The 24,411-nt window shown below is 43.6% G+C and overlaps 1 protein-coding gene across 1 annotated transcript; it reads right to left on the bottom strand.

Annotated features, from left to right (window-relative positions):
• Nucleotides 1-3,027: 3,027 nt before the first annotated feature.
• Nucleotides 3,028-13,772, bottom strand: MESD (mesoderm development LRP chaperone). The gene is made up of 3 exons (XM_015142865.3): nucleotides 13,527-13,772; nucleotides 5,900-6,132; nucleotides 3,028-4,164 (listed from the first exon to the last, which is right to left on the bottom strand). Exons 1-3 carry the CDS (start codon nucleotides 13,737-13,739, stop codon nucleotides 3,906-3,908), a joined length of 705 nt encoding a protein of 234 aa, XP_014998351.1. The 5' UTR covers nucleotides 13,740-13,772; the 3' UTR covers nucleotides 3,028-3,905.
• Between the last annotated feature and the right edge of the window lie 10,639 nt (nucleotides 13,773-24,411).

A 24,411-nucleotide genomic window follows, 5' to 3' on the forward strand; every position in this document is an offset into this window, starting at 1 on the left:
CTCTAGCCTGGGTGAGACAGCAAGAGATCCTATCTCTTAAAAAACAAAAAACTCCCAGGGGAAAAAGCAAGGCTCAGAAATGTCCTACCCTGCATGCTTTTGTCCAACCACAAAGGTGGACATCATGGGTACAGAAGGTGGATACTATGTATCTTGTCAGTGTACAAACACTATTAAACAATAATCAGGGACACAGAAAAGAGTTTGTGAGTTCCTTTCCCTTGTTCACTGGTTAATGCATACTAAGTTGGTTTAATTAAAAAAAAAAAAAAAAAGAGGTTTAACAGTATAAAGGAAACCACCAGAAGTACAAAAGCCACAGTATCACCATCAAAACCAGAAAGCCTGAAGATGAAGGAAGAAGGAAAGATGTATATATCTAATACAGGTTTCATAGTTGATAGTCAAAAGATATCATCCAAATTTATTAGATCACTAGATATTAAAACAAGAGAAAAAGGAAGACAAATTTGTTAAAAACAGGACATTTCCCCCCGCTATTTGGGAGGTTGTGGTGGGAGGATCAATTGAGCCAGGAGGTCGAGACTTCAGTGAGCTGTGATCCTACCGCGCTCCAGCGTGGGCAACAGAGTGAGACCTGTCTCAAAAACAAACAAACAAAAAATGACATTTCTCTCAAAAAAATTTTTGTTTTGTTTTTTTGAGACAGAGTCTCACCTCGTCACCCAGGCTGGAGTTCAGTGGTGCGATCTTGGCTCACTGCAAACGTCCGCCTCCCAGGTTCAAGCCATTCTCTTGCCTGAGCCACCTGAGTAGCTGGGATTATAGGCGCGCACCACCACACCTACCTAATTTTTAGTAGAGACAGGGTTTCATCATGTTGGCCAGGCTGGTCTCAAACTCCTGACCTCAACAGATCCACCCACCTCGGTCTCCCAAAGTACTGGGATTACAGGAATGAGCCACCGTGCCCAGCACAACATTTCTTTTGCTCGTGAATCTGCAGACTGTTTTCTCAGGTCAGCTTACGCTAGCTCCCCTCAGTGTCAACTGGGATGGCTTGAAGGTTGGGGCTGCAAATGTTTAAATCTTCTCCACAGGTCTGTGCCTGGGCTGGAAGACTCATGCAGCTGGGGTTGGAGCAGGTGGGCCTCCTGGGCATCCCTCTCTCCACGTGAAACTCTGTATGCAGCCTCTCCAGTATGGTGGCTTCAGGGTAGCCAATTAAGATATGGTTTTACAATCTATTAAACTGGTAAATGTGATGCCCAGAGCTGGCAAGGATAGATCTATTGCTGGCAAGGGTAAGCTGACTAAACCACTTGGGAGGGCAATTTGGCAATACACACCAAAATGTTAAATTCTGTTTGTTCTAATCTAATAATTCTACTGCTAGGAATTTACCTTTCAGATATAAACAAAAGTGTACCAAAATATTTTGTATGAAAATGTCCACTGTAGCACTTAATATATCAGCAAAAAATCTGAACACTCAAGTGTCCATCAGCAGGGACTCTGGTGGTTCAAACCTCACCACCACCCTGCTGATGTAGGACACCTTCAGCTATGGCCTGCACTACTGAAGCACCTCCCAGTTCACAGCTCACACCTGCTGGGGTCCTCTTCTAATCACTTCTCCTGTGCAACCAGTGTAACTTGGACTGCCTTTCACACTCATCCCATCACAATTAAGATCCACCAGAGCGTCCCAAATTCCTACCAAACTCCATATGCTACTCCAGCCTGGGCCTGCAGTAGGCCCCAGCCTCCCCGTTGGCCTTCCTGCAGCCTCTCCCTCTGCCACTTCCAGCCACAGGGTCTGCCTCTTCCAGCCACAGGGTCTTAGCTCAGACTGTTCCCTCTGCCTGCCTTACTCTATTTCTCCTTTCTTCCTCTTGCCCTCAGAGAAGGCCTCTGGCTGTCCCGACCTGGTCAGGGAAGATTCTACCTCCCACTACCCTGCCCCTTTCATACTTCTAACAGCTGCCATTTTACTTTGTACGTTACTGACATTTGTCTTCCCCCACCAAATCACTGAGTTTTACAACAGCAGAGGCTGTATCTACACTGTCCTAGCACCCTGTAGTACCTAGTACATAACAGACACACAAGAACTACTGGCTGAAGTGGGGGCACACTGCATAGAAAGCAATAAGACAGATCTGCACATTCTGACAGCAGAAGGCTCCTAAGTGGAAACACCAGGTACAAGGCAGAGTAAAAGCTCTGTTACCTTTTGCTTAATTAAAGCAATTATCTCATCAAAACAGCTGCTTTACACTGGGCCATTTTGGCTATGCAGGACAGTAACCCATTCAAATTGCCCTAAGTAAAACAGAAAAAGCCCATGGACAGGGTTTGTTTCAGCCATGGCATGATTCAGGGACTCGTTTATGCCACCAGGGTGTGGCACTCTCTCCCCACTGTCTGTGTTGGCCCCACTGTCAAACAGCTCTCCTCTCCAAGGGCGGGGCCTACAACAGCTCTGCTCCAGGTTCAAAATGCAGAAGAAACAAGAAAAGCCTCTTTCGGGGCCTAGTACCCTAGTACCATAGATCACACAAGCTTCATCCTGGAGTGGGCATGGCCTGGAGGGTGCGGGGACTGCAGGGCAAATGTCCCATCCAAAGTAGAGAACTGAGAATGCAGAGGGTGTGGTTCTTTAGAGGGAAATGTGAACAGCTACCAAATTAAGGGGAAACAGAAGCTGTGAGGCCAAAACAAACATACATCACCATAAGTACATTTACGTAAGTAAATGTACTTTTTTTGGTGGGTGGGCAGGGAGGGGGATGTGGGGGGACAAATTGTTAACAGCAGCTTCCACCAGGACAAGCTACTGGCAGCAAGAGAGGGCTATACCTTTCACTTTGTACCATTATTTAACACTGACATTTTCTAACCATGTAATGTGCTATTTTTAATTTCTTCAAATCACAATTGAGGGTTTTTTCCAAAGAATTTTAGTTCTTAGAAATGACATCTGTATATAAATGTTCTAACTCTTATTCAGAGTAGGCTCTAACATATGAACGGCAAAATCAGACATTAACTCCATACAAAAGCACAGATTTAGGCACTTTATCAAAGAAAAATGTTTAGAAATAAATGAGGTTACTGAGTCTTCTGTCAAACTCTGCAAAGGACTCTGATTCCCTACTTACATCCTTTAAAACTGTCACATTAAATGGAGCATATAACTCCTCGACACCAGTAGTACCCTTTCCTAAATAAGGAAACAAAACAGAACCCCTAACTTTACAGACCACATAAAACCTGACGGACATCAAGAGTTCTCTTTTACTGATGAGTGAGATTCAAGTCAAAGAAATTCAATACTACTTAGGATTTCAAGTGACGTATTTTCTGTTCTCTGCATTTCCTGCATAGATTTTGTATTTACACACCCTGGCTTCCCGGCTATATATTTAGATAGATCTGAGTTCACAAAGCACATTTTACTTTTAACATAATGAAAATGATGTACATGGCATGAAGAGTTTTGACTCAATTAAGTCAAGAGTTTTAAAGACTTCTCCGATCAGAATTTGCTATCCTTTTAGTTGACAGAAAATAAAAAACATGGACACAGAAGGCAACCCAATCAGAGCAGGTGCTTGGAGGGGAGTGGAATCTCAGTAGAGTTGTTGACTCACCACGTGTAAATGGGAAAAAGCAACACAGTCATATTTCCGTGTTAGGTAATTTTACAGTAAACATGACTTTGTCAGTGTCCAGTATTAATTAGAAAACACCTGTCTTCTTACTTGAAGCCTATTAGACAGTAATTCTTTGACCACAAACTGGTCATGTGGCAGACCCTTTCTAGAAGAAACTAGAATGTCAACCGGTGTGCAGTTTCCTGAGACCACTCCCACCCCACGAGCTGGGCAAACAGCTCTCCACATCCACCTGTCTCTCCACAGTGCGCCACTGCTGCACCATCACAGGTCTTCTCTTTTATTCCCAGCTCGATTGTCTTCCTTGGAAGCCCGAGATTTCAGATCTCCTTCCTTCTTGTTTTTGCCCTTGTCTTGCTTTGTTTTATTTTTCTCTTTGCTTCCTCCTCCTTTGCCAGGGTACACCTGGCCCTCCAGAGTTACATCAGCACACCTGTCCTGACCGACCAAAAAGTCCTTGATCTCCCAGGCGTAGCTCCCATCGCGAAGCATGAAGATAGCACGGTCTGATCCCACAATGAACCTTGGGCAGAGAGACGCAATAAGACAGTCAGCACGTACTAGTAAGGTGCTAATGGGTCGGAGCAATTCTCTGGCACTTATCATGTTTATTTCAAATTCCACATGAATATGGAACAAAAAATTGGATTTTCCAAGGCCTAGCAGCTACTGATATCTCATGCATGAAAATATTAGCTTGCAGAACTATTAAATACCCAGCTCAGAACAAAATAGGAACAGACATTGGATGTTTCTTTGTAGTATAAATGGACGCCCATGTTAAAAGCAAACATTTGGAAAACCTCTCTAGGACACTGCAGAGGTGGCCCAGGGGCTGCTGCTGGGGAGGTAAAGAGGCAGCTTCGATCTGATCTGTATCCGTTTTATATTCTAGAGTGTCTAGTTACAATTTTATGGGACAAAAGGCTTGTGCTGATAAAGGTGGAAAACCAATGGCTTAGAGTGGGTCATGGTAAGAGGCTATGAAGGACTCAAGAGGACACTTGGTTATTGGACAGAAATCCTAGCCCCGGAGCTCAGCAGCAAGCAGCCCAGCTCGCCCACACTCAAAAAGTCCCAAGGAACAAAGCAGAAAGAATGAGGCCTGGGTGGGGTCCTAGTGTGGCCAGCAGGCATGATTCTTCTGTTCCTTAGGGACTACACCACGTGTTCCCCCTTCAGTTTATAACGCTCCCACCGCTCCACAGAGACCAGTGGGCCTTCCGGAGCACACATCACCAAGACATTTATTTGCTCTGTCTAGGTGTCTATTTAAGCTAATTGAAAATATTTTGCTGGCCGGATGTTCTCTAAGTACTCCTCCCATTTCTTGTCATTACTTTCATATTTCCTAGACTAGAATATTTGCAGACCCCAAATTTCAGAACTGTTCTTGAGGAAAAAGAAGATTTCTTAAAATTGTACCTCAGAACCATACTCAGGTGTGAAAACTGAGCTTCTTCATATCAAATTAGTTATCTGTTAACAGCATGGTCCGAGCTTTATGTGTGAACATAGCTACACACAAAAGCACTCTCCACTGAGCAGAAACTTCTAGCAGAAGAGGCTAAACTAAGCTATACACCCTTCTGTTCAGATGAAATAAAAGCTAAAGATTCAAAGATAAATAAAACTTTAGGATCAACTGAGACATTAAAAAAAAAACCACACACAACAGGCACAGTAGTCAATGCCAGTAATCCTAGCACTTTGAGAGGTTGAGGTGCAAGGATCACTTGAGGCCAGGAGTTCAAGACCAGCCTGGGCAACATAGTGAGACCTCGCCTCTACAAAAAATAAAAACAAAAACTTAACAGCTTTTACCAACAAATGCTTCCACCCCCGACCCCCCACAAGATGGAGTCTTGCTCTGCTGCCAGGCTGGAGTGCAGTGGCATGATCTCAGCTCACTGCAACCTCTGCCTCCTGGGTTCAAGTGATTCACCCGAGGTCAGAAGTTCAAGACCAGCCTGGCCAATACGGTGAAACCCTGTCTCTACTAAAAATACAAAATTAGCCAGGCGTGATGGCGGGCGCCTGTAGTCCCAGCTACTCGGGAGGCTGAGGCAGGAGAATCGCTTGAACCAGGGAGGTGGAGGTTGCAGCGAGCTGATTGCACTCCAGCCATTGCACTCCAGCCTAGGCAATAAGAGCGAAACTCTGTCTCAAAAAATCATCATCATTATAATAATTAATAAATAATAAAGAAAAGACCCAGCACAGCCTATGATTTTCTCAGCTGGTTGTTGGTGCTTTACCTCTGGACGTCATAGTTGGCATTGAAAAGGCTGCCCTGCCAGAGGCTCGTAATTTCCTCTGTCTCCTTCTCAGTGGGGCTTCCTGATACAGTGACAAACATCATGAGAGTCTTCCCTTTTTTCGTCATTTTCAATATGCTTTCAGGCTTGCTTGGGTCTATCTTTGAGAAGTCGACCGGTGCTGAGGGTCTCTTGTGTTCTGGAAGATCTCCTTCTTCAATTTCATCATCTTTCTATCAGGTAGGGGGAAAAGCATCAAACCTATCATCAGAATCTTGCTTTTTAACTGGTACAGGCAAAAACATCTGCATGATGTCAGGTGCATGTATATGACTTAAATTACAACATAAAAAGGAAAACTAGGGATTTTCTTCCTCTTCTTAACTTTCAATACAGTCTAAGTTTCAGGTAGCAAATACTACCCAAACCCAGGTTACCAATCACAGAGCGCCCCCATGTGATGGGTTTCTAGAGCTTTTAAACTCTCGTACAATCTACCCAACATGGTAGGCTGTAAAAATGGCCACATTCTGGTATGGTCATATGATGAAATACTTCACAGCAACAAAGAACAAATATTGTTACATGTAACAAATCCCAAAAACGTTAAGTGACAGAAGCCAGGTACAAAATAAGATTTACTATGCAATTCCATTTATTTAAAATTCAAGAATGAGCAAAACTAATTTAGGGTGACAGAAATTAGAACAGTGTTGCCTGTAGAAGGGGGACAAGGTAGGATTAACTGAGAATGACACAAGATAACTTCTCTGGGGTGACGGAAATGTTCTATATTTTGACAGGGGTGTGGATTATACAGAAATATCCATTTATCAAAATTTATTGCAGGCCAGGCACTGTAGCTCAGCTTGTAATCCCAGCACTTTGGGAGGCTGAGGTAAAAGGATCACCTGAGGCCAAGAGTTCGACATCAGCCTAGGCAACACAGTGAGACTCTGTCTCTAAAAAAAAAAAAAATTAAAAAGTAGCCAGGCATGGCAATGCACACCTGTAGTCCCAGCTACTGTGATGCACACCTGTAGTCCCAGCTACTCAGTAGGCTGAGATGGGAGAATTGCTTAAGCCCAGGAGTTAGAGATCAACCTGGGCACCACAGTGAGATCCCATCTCTTAAAAAAAATTTAAAAATTAGTCAGGTGTGGTGGCAGGTGCCTGTAGTCCTAGCTACTCAGGAAGCTGCAACATGAGGATCGCTTGAGCCCAGGAGATCGAGGCTGCAGTGAGCTATGATCATGCCACTGCATTCCAGCCTGGGAGACACAATGAGACCATGTCTTAAAGATTGCACTGTATACTTAAAATCTGCAGTCCATGTATACCCATTTCACTTAAATAATAGGTATTGTACAAAAATATTCAATTCCAGTTAGCAGGTTTGCTTTCTGTAGTGGCATGGGTTAGCCATTCTGAAACTATCTTATGTGACCTCTAGGATTGAGAAAAGGAGTAAACATATTGAGGATAATGAGAGCCAGGTTCTTAACTTCTGGAAATGAAACTACAAATATGAAAGGGGGAAGAATGAGCCCTGTGGTATTAGGCTGGAATTGAAGGTATCAGGAGAAACTCAAGGTTTTTCATAGATTAACAGATGAGTAAACAGATAGATGGATAAAAATATGTAAAAGAGCCTGGGTTCATCGGAGAACAGGCTTATAGCAAGGGAGACAGAAGATGAGCCTAGAATAATCCTGCATCACAAAGTAGTAAAGTGCTCGAAGAATCGTGGAACATGTCAAAATGACACGGAAGCCAACTTGAAGCAGCTCTCAGGGGCCAAATTTGAAATAATCTCAACATCAAAATAAATAATAGTATGACTTACAACCCCTCAAACAAATGTTGAACCCATAGGGATAAAAACAAATGAATAAATTACTAATACAAAATGGTAACTTTTTTTTTTTTTTGAGATGGAGTCTTGCTCTGTCACCAGGCTGGAGTGCGGTGGCAAGATCTCGGCTCACTGCAACCTCCGCCTCCTGGGTTTGAGTGATTCTCCTGGGTCAGCCTCCTGAGTAGCTGGGATTACAGGCGCACGCCACCACATCCAGCTAATTTTTGTATTTTTAGTGGAGACGGGGTTTCACCATGTTGCCCAGGATGGTCTTGATCTCCTGACCTCGTGATCTGCCCACCTTGGCCTCCCAAAGTGCTGGGATTACAGGCATTAGCCACCATGCCTAATACATAGAATATAGAATGACAGATAAAAAATCTTTAAAAGAACCAGGTTCTGGAACCAAGGAACCAGGTTCCTTGGAGAAAAGGCTAATGCCAGCAACTGAAAGAAATGAAGTATTGGCTAGGTACGGTGGCTCACACCTGTAACCTCAGCACTTTAGGAGTCTGAGGCCGGAGGATCACCTGAGCACAGGAGTTAAAGACCAGCCTGGGCAACATATCAAGACCCCATCTCTACCAAAAATAAAAAGAAAAAAGAAAAAAATAAATGAAGTACTGACTGATACATGCTACAACACAGATAAACCTTGAAAATATTATGCTAAGTGAAAGAAGCCAGATATGAAAGACTACACATTCTATGATTCCATTTACAGGAAATGTCCAAAATGGATAAATCTGTCGACAGAAGGTAGATGAGTGATTGCCTGGGGCTGGCTAGGGAGTTGGGAGAAAACGGCAGGAGTGGTTGAAGGTTTCTTTTGGGGATGATAAAAATGTTCTAAAATTGATTTTGGTGACGGCTGTAAAACTCTCCGAAGATACTAAAACTAAAATGCACATTTTACATGGGTAAACTGCCTATGGCATGTGAATTAAATCTCAATAAAGCTGTTACCTAAAAAAAAGAAAAGGCCACTAAGTCATTCTTACTTGGTGCTTTTGACCAATCTCTGAAGGGCCCAGATTTAAGATACCATTAATAATGTACTATATTAAAAATAATTTTAGTAAAAAATAAAAATGAAAGAATTCTACACAGTGCTCAAAGGTGATCCATACTGACATCAAACCTGGGATCTGGTTTCAGTTCTACATAACTAGCTTTGTGACCTTGCCTAAGAATCCTTACTCCTCGAGGCCTGTTTCCTCATCTACAAAATGAAAAGCAGAACAAAGTGATCTCCAAGGCCCCAGTAATGTGACCACATGTAACGCACCAACCTTCTTTTCAACTCTGCCACCCTCTCAACTGACATGTTTCTTTCTCATTTTGCTTTGAAAGAGTCACTGGTGGCGACTTGCAGACAGGAGCATGGGCTGTGCTGTTGGATGGATGTGCTCCATCACTATGCAGCCTTGTGCAAGTTACTTAGCCCATCTGAAAATAACTTTCCTTACCTATAATGGAAAGGTGAGGGCAATAACAGCGTCTCCCTCCTAAGGTTTGTTTGGGGATGTAATGACTTAAAGGCAAACAGTATTCAGTACTGTATCTGTTGGCTATGACACTGCTGACTCCTTAGGCCTCTGTGATCTGGCCTCCAACCACAATCACCACATGGAAATTACACTCTCAAAGTCGCAAAGGACCTCCTAGTTGCCAAATTCACAGGTTGTTTCTGTCTTTATCTTAATTCTCCATAACATCTGTTATAGTCTCCTCAAAACACTGCAAGAGTTTTAGTTGGTTCCATACCCTAGAATATTTGCATTTTTCAGACTGATTTCAGTAATAATCATGAAATTAACTCAGTAGGTCCCAAGCAGCATTTTTTTTTTTTTTTGAGATGGGGTCTCACTCTATTGCCCAGTTTGGAGTGCAGCGGTGCTGGTGCAATCCTGGCTCACTGCAACTTCTGCCTGCCAGGCTCAAGTGATCCTCCTAACCCAGCCTCCTGAGTAGCTGGGACCACAAGTGCATGCCACCACACCTGGGTAATTTTTTTTTTTGTAATTTTGGTAAAGATGGGTTTCACCATGTTGCCCAGGCTGGTCTTGAACTCCTGAGCTCAAACGATTCACCCACCTCCGTCTCCAAAGTGCTGGGATTACAGGCGTGAGCCACTAAGCCCAGCCCAGCATTTCTTTGTTAATGCAAATATAATTAAATAGTCGTTAAGTCTAGTGTATATAGTATGGGTAAAAATTGTTTCAAGAGACTTAAAAAAAAAGCGGCTTTAATTTCCATTTTATATGTCTGTGTTTCAGTTACATAAAAAAAAAAAAATTGCAAAATAGTACCCTAATGAGCCTGGAGGACATTAGGTTAAGTGCAATAAGCCATACACAGAAAGACAAATACCGAGCATTCTCATTCTTATGTGGGACCTAAAATAGTTGTGTTCACGTAAGTGGAGATTAGAATTGTGGTTACTAGAGGACGGGAAGGGGAGGGGAGATAGGGAAGGAGGATGGTGAATGGATACAAAATTATACTAGATAGGAAGAATAAATTCTAGTGCTCTATAGTATTGCAGGATGACTATAGTTAACAATAATTTATTGCATATTTTCAAACAGCTAGGAGAGAATTTTAAATGTTCCCAACACAAATAAATGATTAATGTTTGAGGTGACAGATATGCTAATTATCCCGAACTGATCATTACATTGTATACATGGGTAGAAATACAACGCTGTACCCCATAAATATATATTATTATGTTAGTTAAAATTGAAGTGTAAAAATAATACCCTAGATGTACATAATTAACCGCTTCTACCCTTAGTCTGGGTAACCTAACCTGTTATGATCAGTGTGTCTATGTTGAAAACAATCCAATCTTTATCCTGTGGCAGAGGTGGGGCCAGGGACAAGTCTGGCAGTCCCCTGACTCCAGTCCTAGCCCTGCCTCCAGGCCAGTCTTGCATTTTCAATTGGCTTTGTAGCTCCTTCATTACTGTTTGCCGAAGTCAAAAGCTACAAAGCTGAACTCCCCTTTCTGCAAATCCTCTTCTTCCTCCTATGGTTTTTGATATAAATAATAAGTGACATCCACTGAGTAGCTACTAAGTTCCAGGCACTCTACATATATTATCTCCAACCTTCAGAACAATCCTACTAGGCTTCCATTTAATATATGAGGAAGATGATGTTCAGAAAGGATAAATGATTTAGTTAATTTACTCACATGCTAGAAGTACAAACCACATTTCTGGCTCCAAATCCCTCCAACTGCCCCTTCCCATTATACCTGGCTATCATAACGTAAAATGAAATAACCACCTTTGGTTTTTCTACACCAACTGGGACTCAGAATTAGTTCTAACACAATGGAAGGAATTCTCACCTTCTCTCCACACATCTGAGGCACAGCCTCTCATTGAAGCACTGTTTCTCACACTGCTGGGGAAGGAGTGAGGGTATGGATTTAGAGACGGTCACAAGAGAAGAACTGCTTCCTACAAAAAAAGCACCCACAGAGATGGATACGCTCTCCCACATAAAAAACACTGCTACTGGGGAAGGGTCCTCATGTCTGTAGAGTGTCTACAAACATTAGCTCATTTAATCCTCAAGGCATCCTGCAAAGCAGGGCATTCTCTGGCTTTACAGATACCTAAAACTAGGATCAAGTAGCTAGTGAGGGGTAAAGTTGAGTTCAAAATCTGTCTTTTTTTTTTTTCTTTGAGACAGAGTCTCACTCTGTCGCCCAGGCTGGAGTGCAGTGGCATGATCTCGGCTCACTGCAACCTCTGCCTCCCTTGTTCAAGCAATTCTCGTGCCTCAGCCTCCCAAGTAGCTGGGATTACAGGTGCCCGCCACCATGCCTGACTAATTTTTGTATTTTGAATAGAGATGGGGTTTCAACATGTTGGCCAAGTTGGTCTTGAACTCCTGACCTCAGGTGATGCACCTGCCTTTGCCTCCCAAAGTGTTGGGATTACAGGTGTGAACCACTGCGCCTGGCCAATCTGTCTTTTTACTATATTATGTGGCCCTGCTGTTCACAAAATCAATCAGTTGCCCAGGCATGGTGGCTCACACCCATAAGCCCAACACTTTGGGAAGTCAAGGTGGGAGGATTGCAAAGGCCAAGAGTTCAAAACCAGCCTGGCCAACATAAGGAGACCCTGTCTCTATAAAAAATAATTAAAAAAACAAAATCAACCATCAAGCCATGTTAAAAGTATAAAAATCTCACATTTCTCCTTTCTACTCTGCTCCTGCAGTTTCTAGCTTAATCCACGTCTTCCTCACCATCCTTCATTTGCACTTCTGTTCACCAATATGTATGGCAGTGCAGGTAAAACAGTTCAAAGAACAGGCTCTAAAGTCGTGACAGATTTTGAAACTCAACTAGTTTGCTGTGCGATGTGGAGCAAGTTAAATAGCCTCTTTGTGCCTCAATGTCATCATCTAGAAAATAGGGATAAGTAGCTCCCTCATGGATGGGTAAAAGGATTAAATGAGATAATGTGTTTTTCTTGGCCTGCAAATTCTCTCCCTGCTCATCCATCCTGTTATCTACTGTTCCCAGTGCAATCTTTGTTCATCTCTGCAGCACCTCTTCGTCTAGCTCAGGGTCTGAGTAGGTCAAGGGGAGGATTTCTCATGAGGTGATGTTCTCAATCTGGCAGATCAAAAGGCTTTATTTGCTGTAGTCCAAAAAGAGAAGGATATTGCAAGGGAGATGGTGAATGGGGACGTTCTCTCTACACTCAAATCTACCCCAATCTTTCCATCAGCTGCTGATAACCACATGAAAACACAGGACTGCATTCTTCTAGTCAGATGAATCAGGTGGTATTTTAAACTTGTGTCTGAAAGTCTTTCCCTCCTCTCCCAACACACACAGAGATAATCACAAAATAACAAACATCAGTGTTGGAAGGAATCTTAGGAACCATCCAGTAAACCTCCTCACGTTGCAGATAAGGAAATTGAGACCTAGAAACTAGACATGCCCAAGGTTCCACAGCTATGCAAGTCAGCCAGGACAGTACAATCACCTCAGGAAGGGGGAAAGGCAGAAATGTGATTTTGGCCAGTAATCTTTACCTTAAAAGCTTATTACACACTCCCTGTAACTGCACACTCTGCTCCATCCAAGTGACAAACGAGAAAACGTACTCTCCTTTGAACAAAAAGCGTGAGTTCCACGATACAGAGCCACTAGCCATTGCTACTTCTCCCCTCAGTAAAATAAATCCACCCACAAAAAACACAAAATTCCCAGCAGGGACATACACCAAAACAGGAAGTCTAACATTCTACTGATTTAGAAGACAGCTGAGATAACCATTAAGGAAGACCATCTTCACTGCAACCCACTCTCCCACCCACTCACCCCAAAACAAAAGGAAAATGAAGGAAATGCTCTTTAGTAGAATGGGAAAGGTCTCTCTCCCCGTTTGCAGGGCTCACTGACCACAAGGATCAACGCAAAGACAACCAGGGCACTGAAAAGTGAAGGGAGAGCAAGGCTGAACACTGAGGGGCTGACCCCTGATTGGAGTGGCTTGAGAAGTGGCAGGGGGAACAGGGCACTGGAATGAGAGAGGGCTGGAGCGAGGGTCAGCAGGGCGCGCGAGAAGAGGAATGGAGGGTCAGCAGTGGCTTCAGTGGGTAAGGGTTCAAGGCATGAGTAGAGGAGGTTAGGGGGTCAGAAAGGTCCCAAGACAGAATGGGTAAGGGGTCAGTGGCAACAGGGTTCCGGACAGAGAAGAGCCAGGAGGGTGTGAGCGCGCCGCGGACCTCCCACTGCTCCAGAAGACGCGCCATGTCTGCATCATTGTAATCGCGAATATCCTTCTTCTTCTTCCGGGGAGGGGGGGTAGACTTGTCGGGCGTCCCGGGCGAGCCTTCGGCCGCGCAGGACCCAGGCGGTGGTAGCAGCAGCAGCAGCAGCAGCAGGTCAGAGGCCCAAAGCAAGACCACGGCCTTGCGCGCCCAGCTGGAAGCCGCCATTTTGGCCTCGCCGCGCAGCGCCGCAGACAAGCCGATCCCACCTGCGCGGGCCGCCCGGGCCCCGCCCCCGGCCGCAGCCGGCGCCGGACCCCGCCTTGCACACGCCTTCCTCTCCGCCTTCTTGAGGCCCCGCCTCCCGGCGCTCGCTAGCCTACCGGGCCCCGCCCCGTCCCATTTCCTCGGCCCCCGCCTCTGGAAGTCCCACCCCCCCGCCATTTTGGCCCCGCCCGCCCCACTGGCTCCTCCCCTTGGTCCGGCTGAGGCGCTCTGCGCCGGCTGGGTGGGTTCCCGAGTGCTCGTTTTTCGTTTTCCGTCAGAGGCCGACCTTTTTCTCTGGAACGCACAGGCCAGGTCCAGAAGTTCCTTCAGGGCCTCCAGGAACCATTAACCTACGTCCCTGTTGACCTCAGTTTCTCGCCTGTGAAATAAATTGGAAATGGAAGTTCTGGAGGCTGCCTCAGCTCTAAAAAGCCCATTTCTGGATGTCAGACGTTTATCCTCAGTCTCTTGCAATTTCCTTTGAGAATAGCCAGTTAAAAAGAAGTGAGTGGCAGGTAGGGCAACTTTTTTCAGAAAGTCAGAAATAGGTCGAGCCCACTGCTTTCCTTATCAATAAAGAGGATTCAGTTCAACCAGATTTCAATATTTGTCATCTCCTAAACTTGAAGGAAAAAAAAAATTTTTTTCAAAAAGATTACTATTCATCCCCAAAAAAGCTTGCCTTTCTTTGATTTCAACTTAATACTGTGGGCTCTGACTAATCCTTGTCAAGGCTGAATCACGCTACTTTTTGTTTCTTAAAAAGATTTTGGCCAGAGATGCTTTTGAGATTCTTCTTGTTTTAAACAGCTCATCAGCAGATGTCTTTAAAATGTTTAATTACATAAGAAGACCTTAAAAAAAAAAAAAAAAAAAAGGCCGCACGGTGGCTCACGCCTTTATAATCCCAGCACTTTGGGAGGCTGAGGTAGGACGATAATTTGAGCTCAGGAGTTTGAGACCAGACTGGTCAGTAAAGCAAGACCCCCATCTCTAAAACAAACAAACAAAAAAACCCTTTCATTCTTTATACTGCTGCACAGTTTTATTTGGTATTGTTACATTAATAGTTTATTTTCTTATTGATGGGCATTTTTTTACCAATTATTCTGCTATTACAACAAAAAAGAGCTGTAGTAAACTTTTTTCAAGCCTTGTTTGGATAGGATTAGTAGGCTACATATAAAAGAAAACTGACTTTTAAAAGTGGCTTAAACAAGATAAAAAGTTTGTGATTGATTTTTATTTCACAGAAGCAGTGGAAACTCGAATCTAGGACTGGTATGGTGGCTCCTCAGCCATCTGGTACTCGGCCTCTTCCTCATCCTTCTATCATATTGGCCTGTGGCTTCCACCATCAAGGTCACAAATTCCCGGATGGCTACTGGAGCTCCAGTCATCAAGATGATATTCAACCAGAGGAAGGGAGATGGAAGGCAGGCCAAACCAAGCACACCTTTCAAGTGGAGTCAACTTCTTTTAAGCAGCCTACTTGAACATTGCATACATTTCTGTTTACATCTCGTTGGCTGGAACCTAGCTCTCCAAGGGAGGCTGAGAAATTGTCTTCTAGTTGTATACATTGTCATCTCAAATAAAATTAGGATTGTAATAAAGGGAAAAGAATAAAGTGGAGGTTGAGTAGGCAACTACACCTGCTTTCCTTCACTCTTAGGACCAATGCAATTTAAATTCTCTCACACTGTAGGGGTGGCTGATAGTCTACATATTCATGCATGCATCTGTACGTAAATGCGCTAAGCTATGACCTTTCCTATTGACATTGAGCAGAAACAACTCGTAAGAAAGATTTTTTCTTTTGTGAAATCATAGGGGAAATGTCATGAGCTTTCTCCCCAGAGCACATTGCTCCACCCAGTGGCTTGGAGCCCTATCCTGGTGCAGTCATACTGAAAAACATGCACAGCTGTGGCCGATCATGTGCTCTGTTGGGAGGGGTCACCCTGGTAATTCATATTGCCAGTTTCAAAGTTAAGGGGCAAAGGTGCTGGGGTTCTTGGCCCACATATCTAGTTATAGAGAATAAGATCATTGGAAGTTTTACAGAAATTGTTGGGAATATGTAGAAAGTTTCAAGGCTGCTGACTTTCCTCTAAGGAGGAAATCAATTCAGTATATAATCCACTGATGTGAAAACATCTGGATCAACTGCATTTTCAACATTTGGATATTTGAAACTTACCTTAGTGTTTGGAACTTGATTCCATTCAACTCAGGGGGAATTTTATTTACCAAAGACCTACTGTTAACCAAGAATCAAGTGAGGCTCTGATGCAAAAATGAATATAATGAGATCCTTACTCTTGCAATTTTGGACTGGCAGAGCAGATAAACAATACACAGTAAATTTCATGCAGATTACAGGAGATCCAGGCCCAAAGGGATGATGTGATGAAGATGATAATATCTCCATTTTAAATAAGAGGAAATCCTGGTTTTAGAAGTATACAATTTGTCTGAGGCTGCACAGCTAGTGCAGTGGCAAGGCAAGAATCTAAGCCGAGGTGTACTGGACAACAAAGTCCAGTCTTTCTTGGAGTCCTTCTTCCACCACAGCACCATCTAGGTTAATCAGTGAGGCACTCAGGATAGTTAAATTGGGAGCCAAATGGAAAATGGGTTGAAAAGTCTGGAGCCAGGAGCACTCAGATGGGACAAGAGTCTCTGCCAGGTCCCAGGTGGTGCAGTGTAGGCTGGAGAGGACAGATGTGAAAGGTTGTGTCCTCATGGCCTAAGTAAAGCCACAAGTCTCTTCAGTGCTCTGAGGTTAATACTAACCCCACCTCTAAGTGATTCAGTTACTGTGGATGGTAAAGCTGAATCTCAGATATAATTAGTGTCTTAACCTGAGCTCATCCTGGCACGCATCATTCCACAACAGAGGAGGGTGAAACAAGACTTTCTAGTACTATTTGGAAGCAGGCTGGGGTAATATTGAAAATGTTGAAAAACTGGAGTAAAAATGACCAGGTAATCAGAACAGAGGCAGATGAGCTGATGGGTACAGTCACCACTGTGCCAAACATTAACCCTCTAATGACTGACTCATGGGAAGGCATAGGAGGAGGGGCCTGGGGATGGGCTGAGAGAGGTAATGAATATTTACCATTTTGCACTTTTGCTGCTTTTTAATCCAATGTAAGAACAGACATACTGCATACTTCCTGGGCTTTACGAGCCCCTAAATTTACTCACTTAAAAAATTTAATTACATAGAAAGACATGAATCATTCATTGTAATTGTTAAATATTGGTAGCAACTAACTGGTTGCCTTTTGTTGGAATTTCAAATTTTCAGCAGACAATGTGACTGGCCCAGTCTGAAGCAGGTGTCCATTCCTGGTCACCACCATTATCTGTGAGCAGAAAAGCACACTTACAGGGTTAAACATAATAATATTTGTGTTTTCCTAGCTGGGCATGGTGGCTCATGCCTGTAATCCCAGCACTTTGGGAGGCTGAGGCGGGCAGATCACCTGAGGTCAGGAGTTTGAGACCAGCCTGGCCAAGATGTTGAAACCCCATCTCTACTAAAAATACAAAAATTAGCTGGGTGTGGTGCAACCTGTAATCCCAGCTACTCGGGAGGCTGAGGCAGGATAATTGCTTGAACCCGAGAGGCACAGGTTGCAGTGAGCCAAGGTTGTGCCACTGCATTCCAGCCTGGACGACAGAGCAACACTCTGTCTCAAAAACAACAACAACAACAGCAACAACAACAACAAAAAACTTATAAATCAGTAAGGAAAAGATGAAAAACCAAATGAAAAATGGGCTAGGACATGAATGGGTAATTCCCAAAACAATAACTATAAATGGCCAGTTCACATATAGCAGAAACAAAACATAACACAGAATATAATATAAAAAAAATGCAAATTCAAACATCTTATAATTTTTAAATTATCAGTTGATCCTGGATAAAAATATAGACAGTATACACTGTTGGCAAGGCTGAGGAAAGAAGCCTTCTCATTCACTTCTGGGGGGATGGAGTTTGCTGCTTGAAAATTAGGTGAAATGTATCAACTCCCCTTCCCCTTAAAAAAGTGCATAATCTGATTAGCAATTCCACTTCCAAGAACTTGACTCTGAGGAAACAGACAATGAAAATAATAGTAATGCTAATAATATTGAGCACTTACTATGCGACAGGCACTCTGCTGAGTGCTTTCTGTGTATTTCTTCACTTACCCAATGTAACAAGCCTATAACACTCTCCATGAGTGGGGAAAACAACTCTAAGTGTTGCAAAAATTGTAGACTATAAAATCTACATTTACAGTTGCAAGCTGTATTCCACACATACGATGGGTAATATGCAATCATTAAATATATCATATATATTTGTTGCTACTAAAGATGTTCATTTTATACTATTAAATGATTTTAAATGCTATTAAAATTATACAGGTATATATCTATGTATAGGAAAAGAGCTGCAAATATGTATATGATGGCTGTCTCTAAGCAGTGAGATTCCAAAATATTTTAACCTTTTCTCTGTATTTTCTATTTTTCTTCACATCTAACATACATCGGTTGTGGTGTGTTGTTTTTGTTTGTTTGTTTGTTTTATTGAGATAGGGGCTTGCTCTGTTACCCAGGCTGGAGTGCAGTGGCATGATATTGGTTCTCTGCAACCTCCACCTACCAGGCTCAAGGGATCCTCCCACCTCAGCCTCCCATACCACACCTGGCTAATTTTTGCATTTTTTTTTTTCTTTTTTGAGACAGAGTTTCGCTGTGTAGCCCAGGCTGGAGTACAGTGGCGCAATCTCAGCTCACTGCAACCTCGGCTTCCCAGGCCCCAGTTCAAGCAGTTCTCCTGCCTCAGCCTCCTGAGTAGCTGGGATTCATGGCACATGCCACCATGTCCAGCTAATTTTTGTATTTTTAGTAGAGATGGGGTTTCACCACGTTGGCCAGGCTGTCTTGAACTCCTAACCTCGTGATCCACCTGCCTTGGCCTCCCAAAGTGCATTTTTTCTTTCTTTTAAAGAAATAGATTTTCACCACGTTGCTCAGGCTGGTCTAGAACTTTTGGGTGCAAGCGATCCACCCACCTCGCCCTCCCAGAGTGCTGGAATTATAGGCATGAACTGCCGCGCCTGGCCCACTTGTGCTTTAAAAGGAGAGACACACACAAACACTGCTGCTCACAAAATGTGAATTGGTACCCTTCTTTCCACCAAGATGTAAGGGGGAAAATCTAATTTCAATAGAAATGATCAGAATAATACATGTAATTCAAATTATCTACAATACTGCAATGGCCTTGAAAATTTGGGGATGAGATCTGAATCTCCAAAGAAGGCAGGACTTTTCTCTGTGTCATCTGAAAAAATTACATGTACTTTGCAGCATAGATATATGCAGTTATGTTTAGAAAATTCAGTCTGTTTCCAAAGAATCACCTCCCTGGACTGTCCCAAACAAGCTGTAAGAAAAATGAGGTGAACATACTTGCTAAGCAAACAGGCCTCCGGCCTCCCCTTCAATCTTAGGGTTGTGAGCTTTTAGATCATGACCAGACCTAGACTGTACCCCTGCTGTTGTTTCATGAATGTCCATGACTTTCTGTCCATTACTGAATGAAAGTTGTGAGCAGTCAGAGTTTGGTTCAATAAAAGGGTGCCTTTCTTGTGCAGAGATTTAACAAATGAAATAATTCATTACCTATTGCCATAAACACTCAATACATTAAGTGTGGGGGGAGATGCACAGATCAAGTCCCTGCCCTTACAGAGATGATAGGGTTGTGGAGAGAGATACACCAACAGTTACAAGTACTTGACGTCACTCTGAAGATGAGCAGGCATCACAGTAGCTACAAGAGGGGAAGAAATACCTGGGTCTGTCTGAAGGATCAGGGAGCCTCCTTGTGAGGCACCAATAAATCTAATCACTCTGTAGTTACTGAATACCAGGTACCATGCGAGATGTCAAAACTTGGTCAGGCATGATTAGTGGTAGGAGTCCAGGGTGCCTGAAACTTAGCACTTGTTTTTTCTCTTCTCCAGGATGCTGGAAAATGGAAAATACATCCAAAGATGACTGGCCACTAGATGAATGGGGCACAGAATTTATTAATCTGTGCAAGCAAACTTTGCCTCCATGAGGGTGCTCTGGCAAACTACTGCAGAAAATTCCAGATCTCCTAGACTTCAGGACCTGCAGGCTCAGGTATGCCTGCCAAGGTATAACTGGTCCAGCACACAGGGTCCCTTACACACCCAGCTGCAAGTGAACAAAGAGAAAGCATGGAGGGAGGGAGGGTGGAAACTGGGGCTGGGGAGGAAATGGGAGTGATGTGTGAGGTACTGCCCCGGTGTTCTTACTGGATGGGAACAAAATATACCAGAGAGCAAGAGGACATGCCGGGTAAGGAGAGCGAGCTGTTAAGACAGTGATCTTGTTCCTTGGTGAACCAGGGGCTGTTGTCATGCATCACCTATGACAATGAGGGAATCTGGGGAAAAGAGGAAGAGATATAAATTCCGCTCTTTTACAATAGATAGTGAAAGGGAAATAATGAAGGGTGATGTCTGCATATGTATAAGAAAGATAGCCTGAGATGTAATTGGCCCATTTGTGTGCACAAAAGCAAAACAGAGGGACACTGCTCCAAAGAGAACAATAATTAGGGCACAGAATGCCTCATATTGACCACCAGGTGGCACTACAGACCAAACACAGCTTGGTTGTTGGTCCAGAAAGTCTGGGGTAGTGTAAGTTGGGTATCAAAATGCAGAGTGGCCAGACAGGCTCACACCTGTAATCTCAGCACTTTGGGAGGCTAAGGTGGGAGGATCGCTTGAGGCCAAGGGTGTGAGACCAGTCTGGGCATCATAGTGAGACTGTGTCTCCAAGACTTTCTCGCTACAAAATAAATTTTTGATAGAATGAAAAGATCCAGAGTGCTTACAATGGAATACTGTTCACCCATAAAAAAGAAGAGAAATTCCCATGTATGCTACAATATCAAAGAATCTTAAAGACATTATGTTAAGGCTGGGCACGATGGCTCATGCCTGTAATCCCAGCACTTTGGTAGGCCGAGGAGGGCGGATCACGAGGTCAGGAGATCAAGACCGTCCTGGCTAACATGGTGAAACCCCATCTCTACTAAAAATACAGAAAAAAAAATTAGCCAGGCATGGTGGCAAGTGCCTGTAGTCCCAGGTACTTGGGAGGCTGAGGCAGGAGAATGGCATGAACCCAGGAGGTGGAACTTGCAGTGAGCTGAGATTGCGCCACTGTACTCCAGCCTGGGCAACAGAGCGAGACTCTGTCTCAAAAAAAAAAAAAAAAAAAAAAAAAAAAGACAACTTAAGTGAAATAAGCCAGGCACAAAATAACAAATATTGTATGATTCAACTAACATGAGGTACTTAACAGTAGTCAAATTCATAGAGAAAGTAGAATGGTGGTTGCCAGGGACTGGAGGAAGGGGGAGTGGGGAGCAGTCACTTAATGGGTATGGAGTTTCAGTTGGGGAAGATGAAACATTTCTGGAGATAGAGGATGGTGATGGTTGCACAATAATGTACTTAACAATGGGTAAGATGATTTTGTTATTTTACCACGATTTTAAACATAAAAACAAAACAGAGTGCCCATAATGTTCTCTTGTACCAAGTGGTGGATGCACCTTCTAAAACAGGTAAGAGAGGAGGTAAAAGATGTTTCCCCAATCCTGCCTGTCTCAGCCTGTCAGTTCCACTTGTCCTGCCCAAATCCTCAGTTCTCTTTGTACCGTGTTCACTTACTTTTCATCAAATGCCTATTCAGTGTAGGCCTTGAGCCAGTACTGAGAATGCATTCTCTAGGGGCCAGGCCATTTACCAGCTCTCTATCATCCACTCCATTTACCTTCCTCCAGCCAATCCCCAGCCCACACATTTTCCGCTTTCTTCTCTCACTCAACATCCATTAAAAAATATATATATATACTATCTTAGTCCATTTGAGCTGCTATAACAAAATACCTTAGACTTGGTAATTTATAACTAACAGAAATTTAATGCTTACAGCTCTAGAGTTGGGAAGTACAAGATCAAGGCCCCAGCAAGGGCCCATTCCTCATAGATGATGCATCCCCTATGCTGCTGTATCCTCCCATGATGGAAGGGCAAAAGAGGTGAACAGCTCTCTCACACCTCTTTTATAAGGCCACTAACCCCATTCAAGAGGGCTCCACCTCATGACTTAACCACCTCCCAAAGGCTCACCTTGTAATACTGTCACACTGGTGGTTAAGTTTCAACATATGAATTTGGGGGTCAGATCATAGCAAATACTTTTGATTTATATTTATTTTAATTTTAAGAGAGGGTTAGAAGGGGTAATAGGTGGAGTTTTCTAAAGAAAAAGCCATTGCTTGAGTGACTCTAAGGGCAGACACCAACAAGCCATCCTCTAATTAGACTAAAAATATGCAACAGCAACAAACAACCCTCAAATCTCTGTGACTTAACACACCAATAGTTCACTGTGTGCTCACATTACATGTCCACAACAGATCAAGAGGGTCTGCTCCACGTGGTCACCTAGGCTTACAGAGGCTCCACCAACTAGAATGCAGTCTCCATGGTACTTACAGGAGGGTAAGAGAGTGGAGAATTACAGATTGGCTTTTCATTGTCTCAGCCTGGAAGTAACCTACATAGCTTCCCCTTACATTTCATTGGTCAGAAAGAACCACATGGCCCTGCCTACCTGCAAATACTGTATCTGTGAAGCCCAATTATCTTTGCTATCGGTTTTTTACTCTGTGCTCTCACTGAACCAATAGTGAAATTGTGACTGTTTCTTGTGAATCTACTCCCCTCCCTGGACTCTAATCTTTAAGAGCGGAGGCCTCATATTACATATCATGTTAACTTTGGTGCCTAGCACAAGACTGGTGCCCAGTGATTGTGGAGTGAATGAACAATGGGACAAAGTAAAGGTGAACCTAAAGAAAGGTGAAGGCAGTGCCTGGGAAGATCAGTTTAGAAGGAGTTTCCCTATCTGAAAAATGAAGCAGGGAAGGCCAAGAACACAATGCTATCAGTTTTAAAAATGAAACCAAACCTCACTGAATAGAGTGGACAGTCTGTGTGTAACACAACTCATTGTTGGGGTGGGTTTCCATCAACAGCAAAACAGACTGCATATGTAGAAGAAAGGGAAAATAGGACCCCCCCAGGGGCACTAAGTGGCTTTGGAAAAAAAAAAATCCCCTGATCTTAGAGCAGCCTCATGAATAAACTAGGCACAGAAGAGTCTGACTTCCCTCTCATAAATTTTTGGAGCTAAGAGGGACTAACGTGCAATTCCTGCGTCATCATGGAAAAACCTTGACTTATCCAACTGTTTTTGTTTTTTTCTCTTGTAGAAGAAGAAAGGAATTAATCCTACAGAATTGCTTCCTATTTCAAGTCAGTTTTATTGACCTCGCTTTGCAAAATAAGTGGGTTCATCTGGATTGTAAAGATATTTAAGGATACTTTACGTTATAAGTAGGATGACTATCCATCCAGGTTTGAACCTGCTGTTCATGGTTAATTTATTAATAGCATGTCTCACAGTTCATTCACAGAAATGCCTGGATATGGCCGATAAATTGAAACGTCATTCTAGTTAAAAGTAACATTTTTAACTGACTGGAGAAAGGTGACTTGGAGTTCTAGGAAGGGACAGAGAACAAACATTTCCGTTGGCTCAGCACGCCCAGCCTGTATTGGGCTGGGCACCTTAGCGTACCTGTTTCAGGACTGCGATACTGGCGTTTTGCTGGGAGTAGCCCAGGTGTTTTAACCACTTCCTGAAAAACAAGGTCCGGTAAAAAGAGGCTGGGAGTAGGCGTGGGCTCCTGTCCCTGCCATATGCTGTCTTCCTGATCTTGGGAAGTCATTTCAAGCACCTAATCATCAGTTTCCTTATCTGTGAAACTGGAGTAATAACGTTTCCCTCCAAACACTGTCTTATTTAATTCATTTAACAGCAGCCACTATTATTCCATTATACAGACGAATAAATAGACGTTATGAGGGGGCAAACTGCGCTGATCAAGGCTCATAATTCTAACAGCTACTGTTTAGGAGCCAAGTACTCAAGCAGCCTGTGCACAGTCTCTAATTTCTAGAAGAGAAGGCGGATACTTGGAGCGATAACTTAACAAGGTCATGGAACTCATAAATGGCTTGAGAAAGGCTGATCCTAGGAAGTCTGGTTCAGAGCCCGCGCTCTCACTGCATAAGGCATATTTCAAGGGAGGAACGGGCAAGCATCTAGCCCTACTCTCGGGACTCCACATCCAGTGCTCTTTTCCTCTCTTCGTTACACTGCACTGCTGGTCAGAAACCCATCGCGGAAGCGGATCAAACACAACAAAGGGCAGGGGGCGTTGGAAAAACTGGCGAAGTCGCGCAGACCGAGATGACCCGCCGGCCCCAACAAATCACCAGTGGCCAGTATCGAGTGTCCTCCTGCCTTCAGCCCGGAGGCCAAGTCACCTTTTAGAGTTCCTCTCTTGGCGGGGAGGAAGCCCCCTGGTCCGGCTAAGAGCTTACGTAATGCCCGCGGGCGGCTGCGCCCCGGTCTCCCATGGGTGTGCGCAGCGCCC

Source organism: Macaca mulatta, chromosome 7 (genome assembly GCF_049350105.2).
Source record: "Macaca mulatta isolate MMU2019108-1 chromosome 7, T2T-MMU8v2.0, whole genome shotgun sequence".
Lineage (NCBI taxonomy): Eukaryota > Metazoa > Chordata > Mammalia > Primates > Cercopithecidae > Macaca > Macaca mulatta.

What these genes read in the sequence shown, in the direction of transcription:
- MESD (XM_015142865.3), bottom strand. Translation starts at nt 13,739, where the DNA reads ATGGCGGCTTCCAGCTGGGCGCGCAAGGCCGTGGTCTTGCTTTGGGCC. An exon ending in GTCTTCTGGAGCAGTGGGAG is followed by an intron (nt 6,133 to 13,526) that starts GTCCGCGGCGCG and finishes CCTACCTGATAG; the next exon opens with AAAGATGATGAAATTGAAGA. An exon ending in GCCAACTATGACGTCCAGAG is followed by an intron (nt 4,165 to 5,899) that starts GTAAAGCACCAA and finishes TCTCTGCCCAAG; the next exon opens with GTTCATTGTGGGATCAGACC.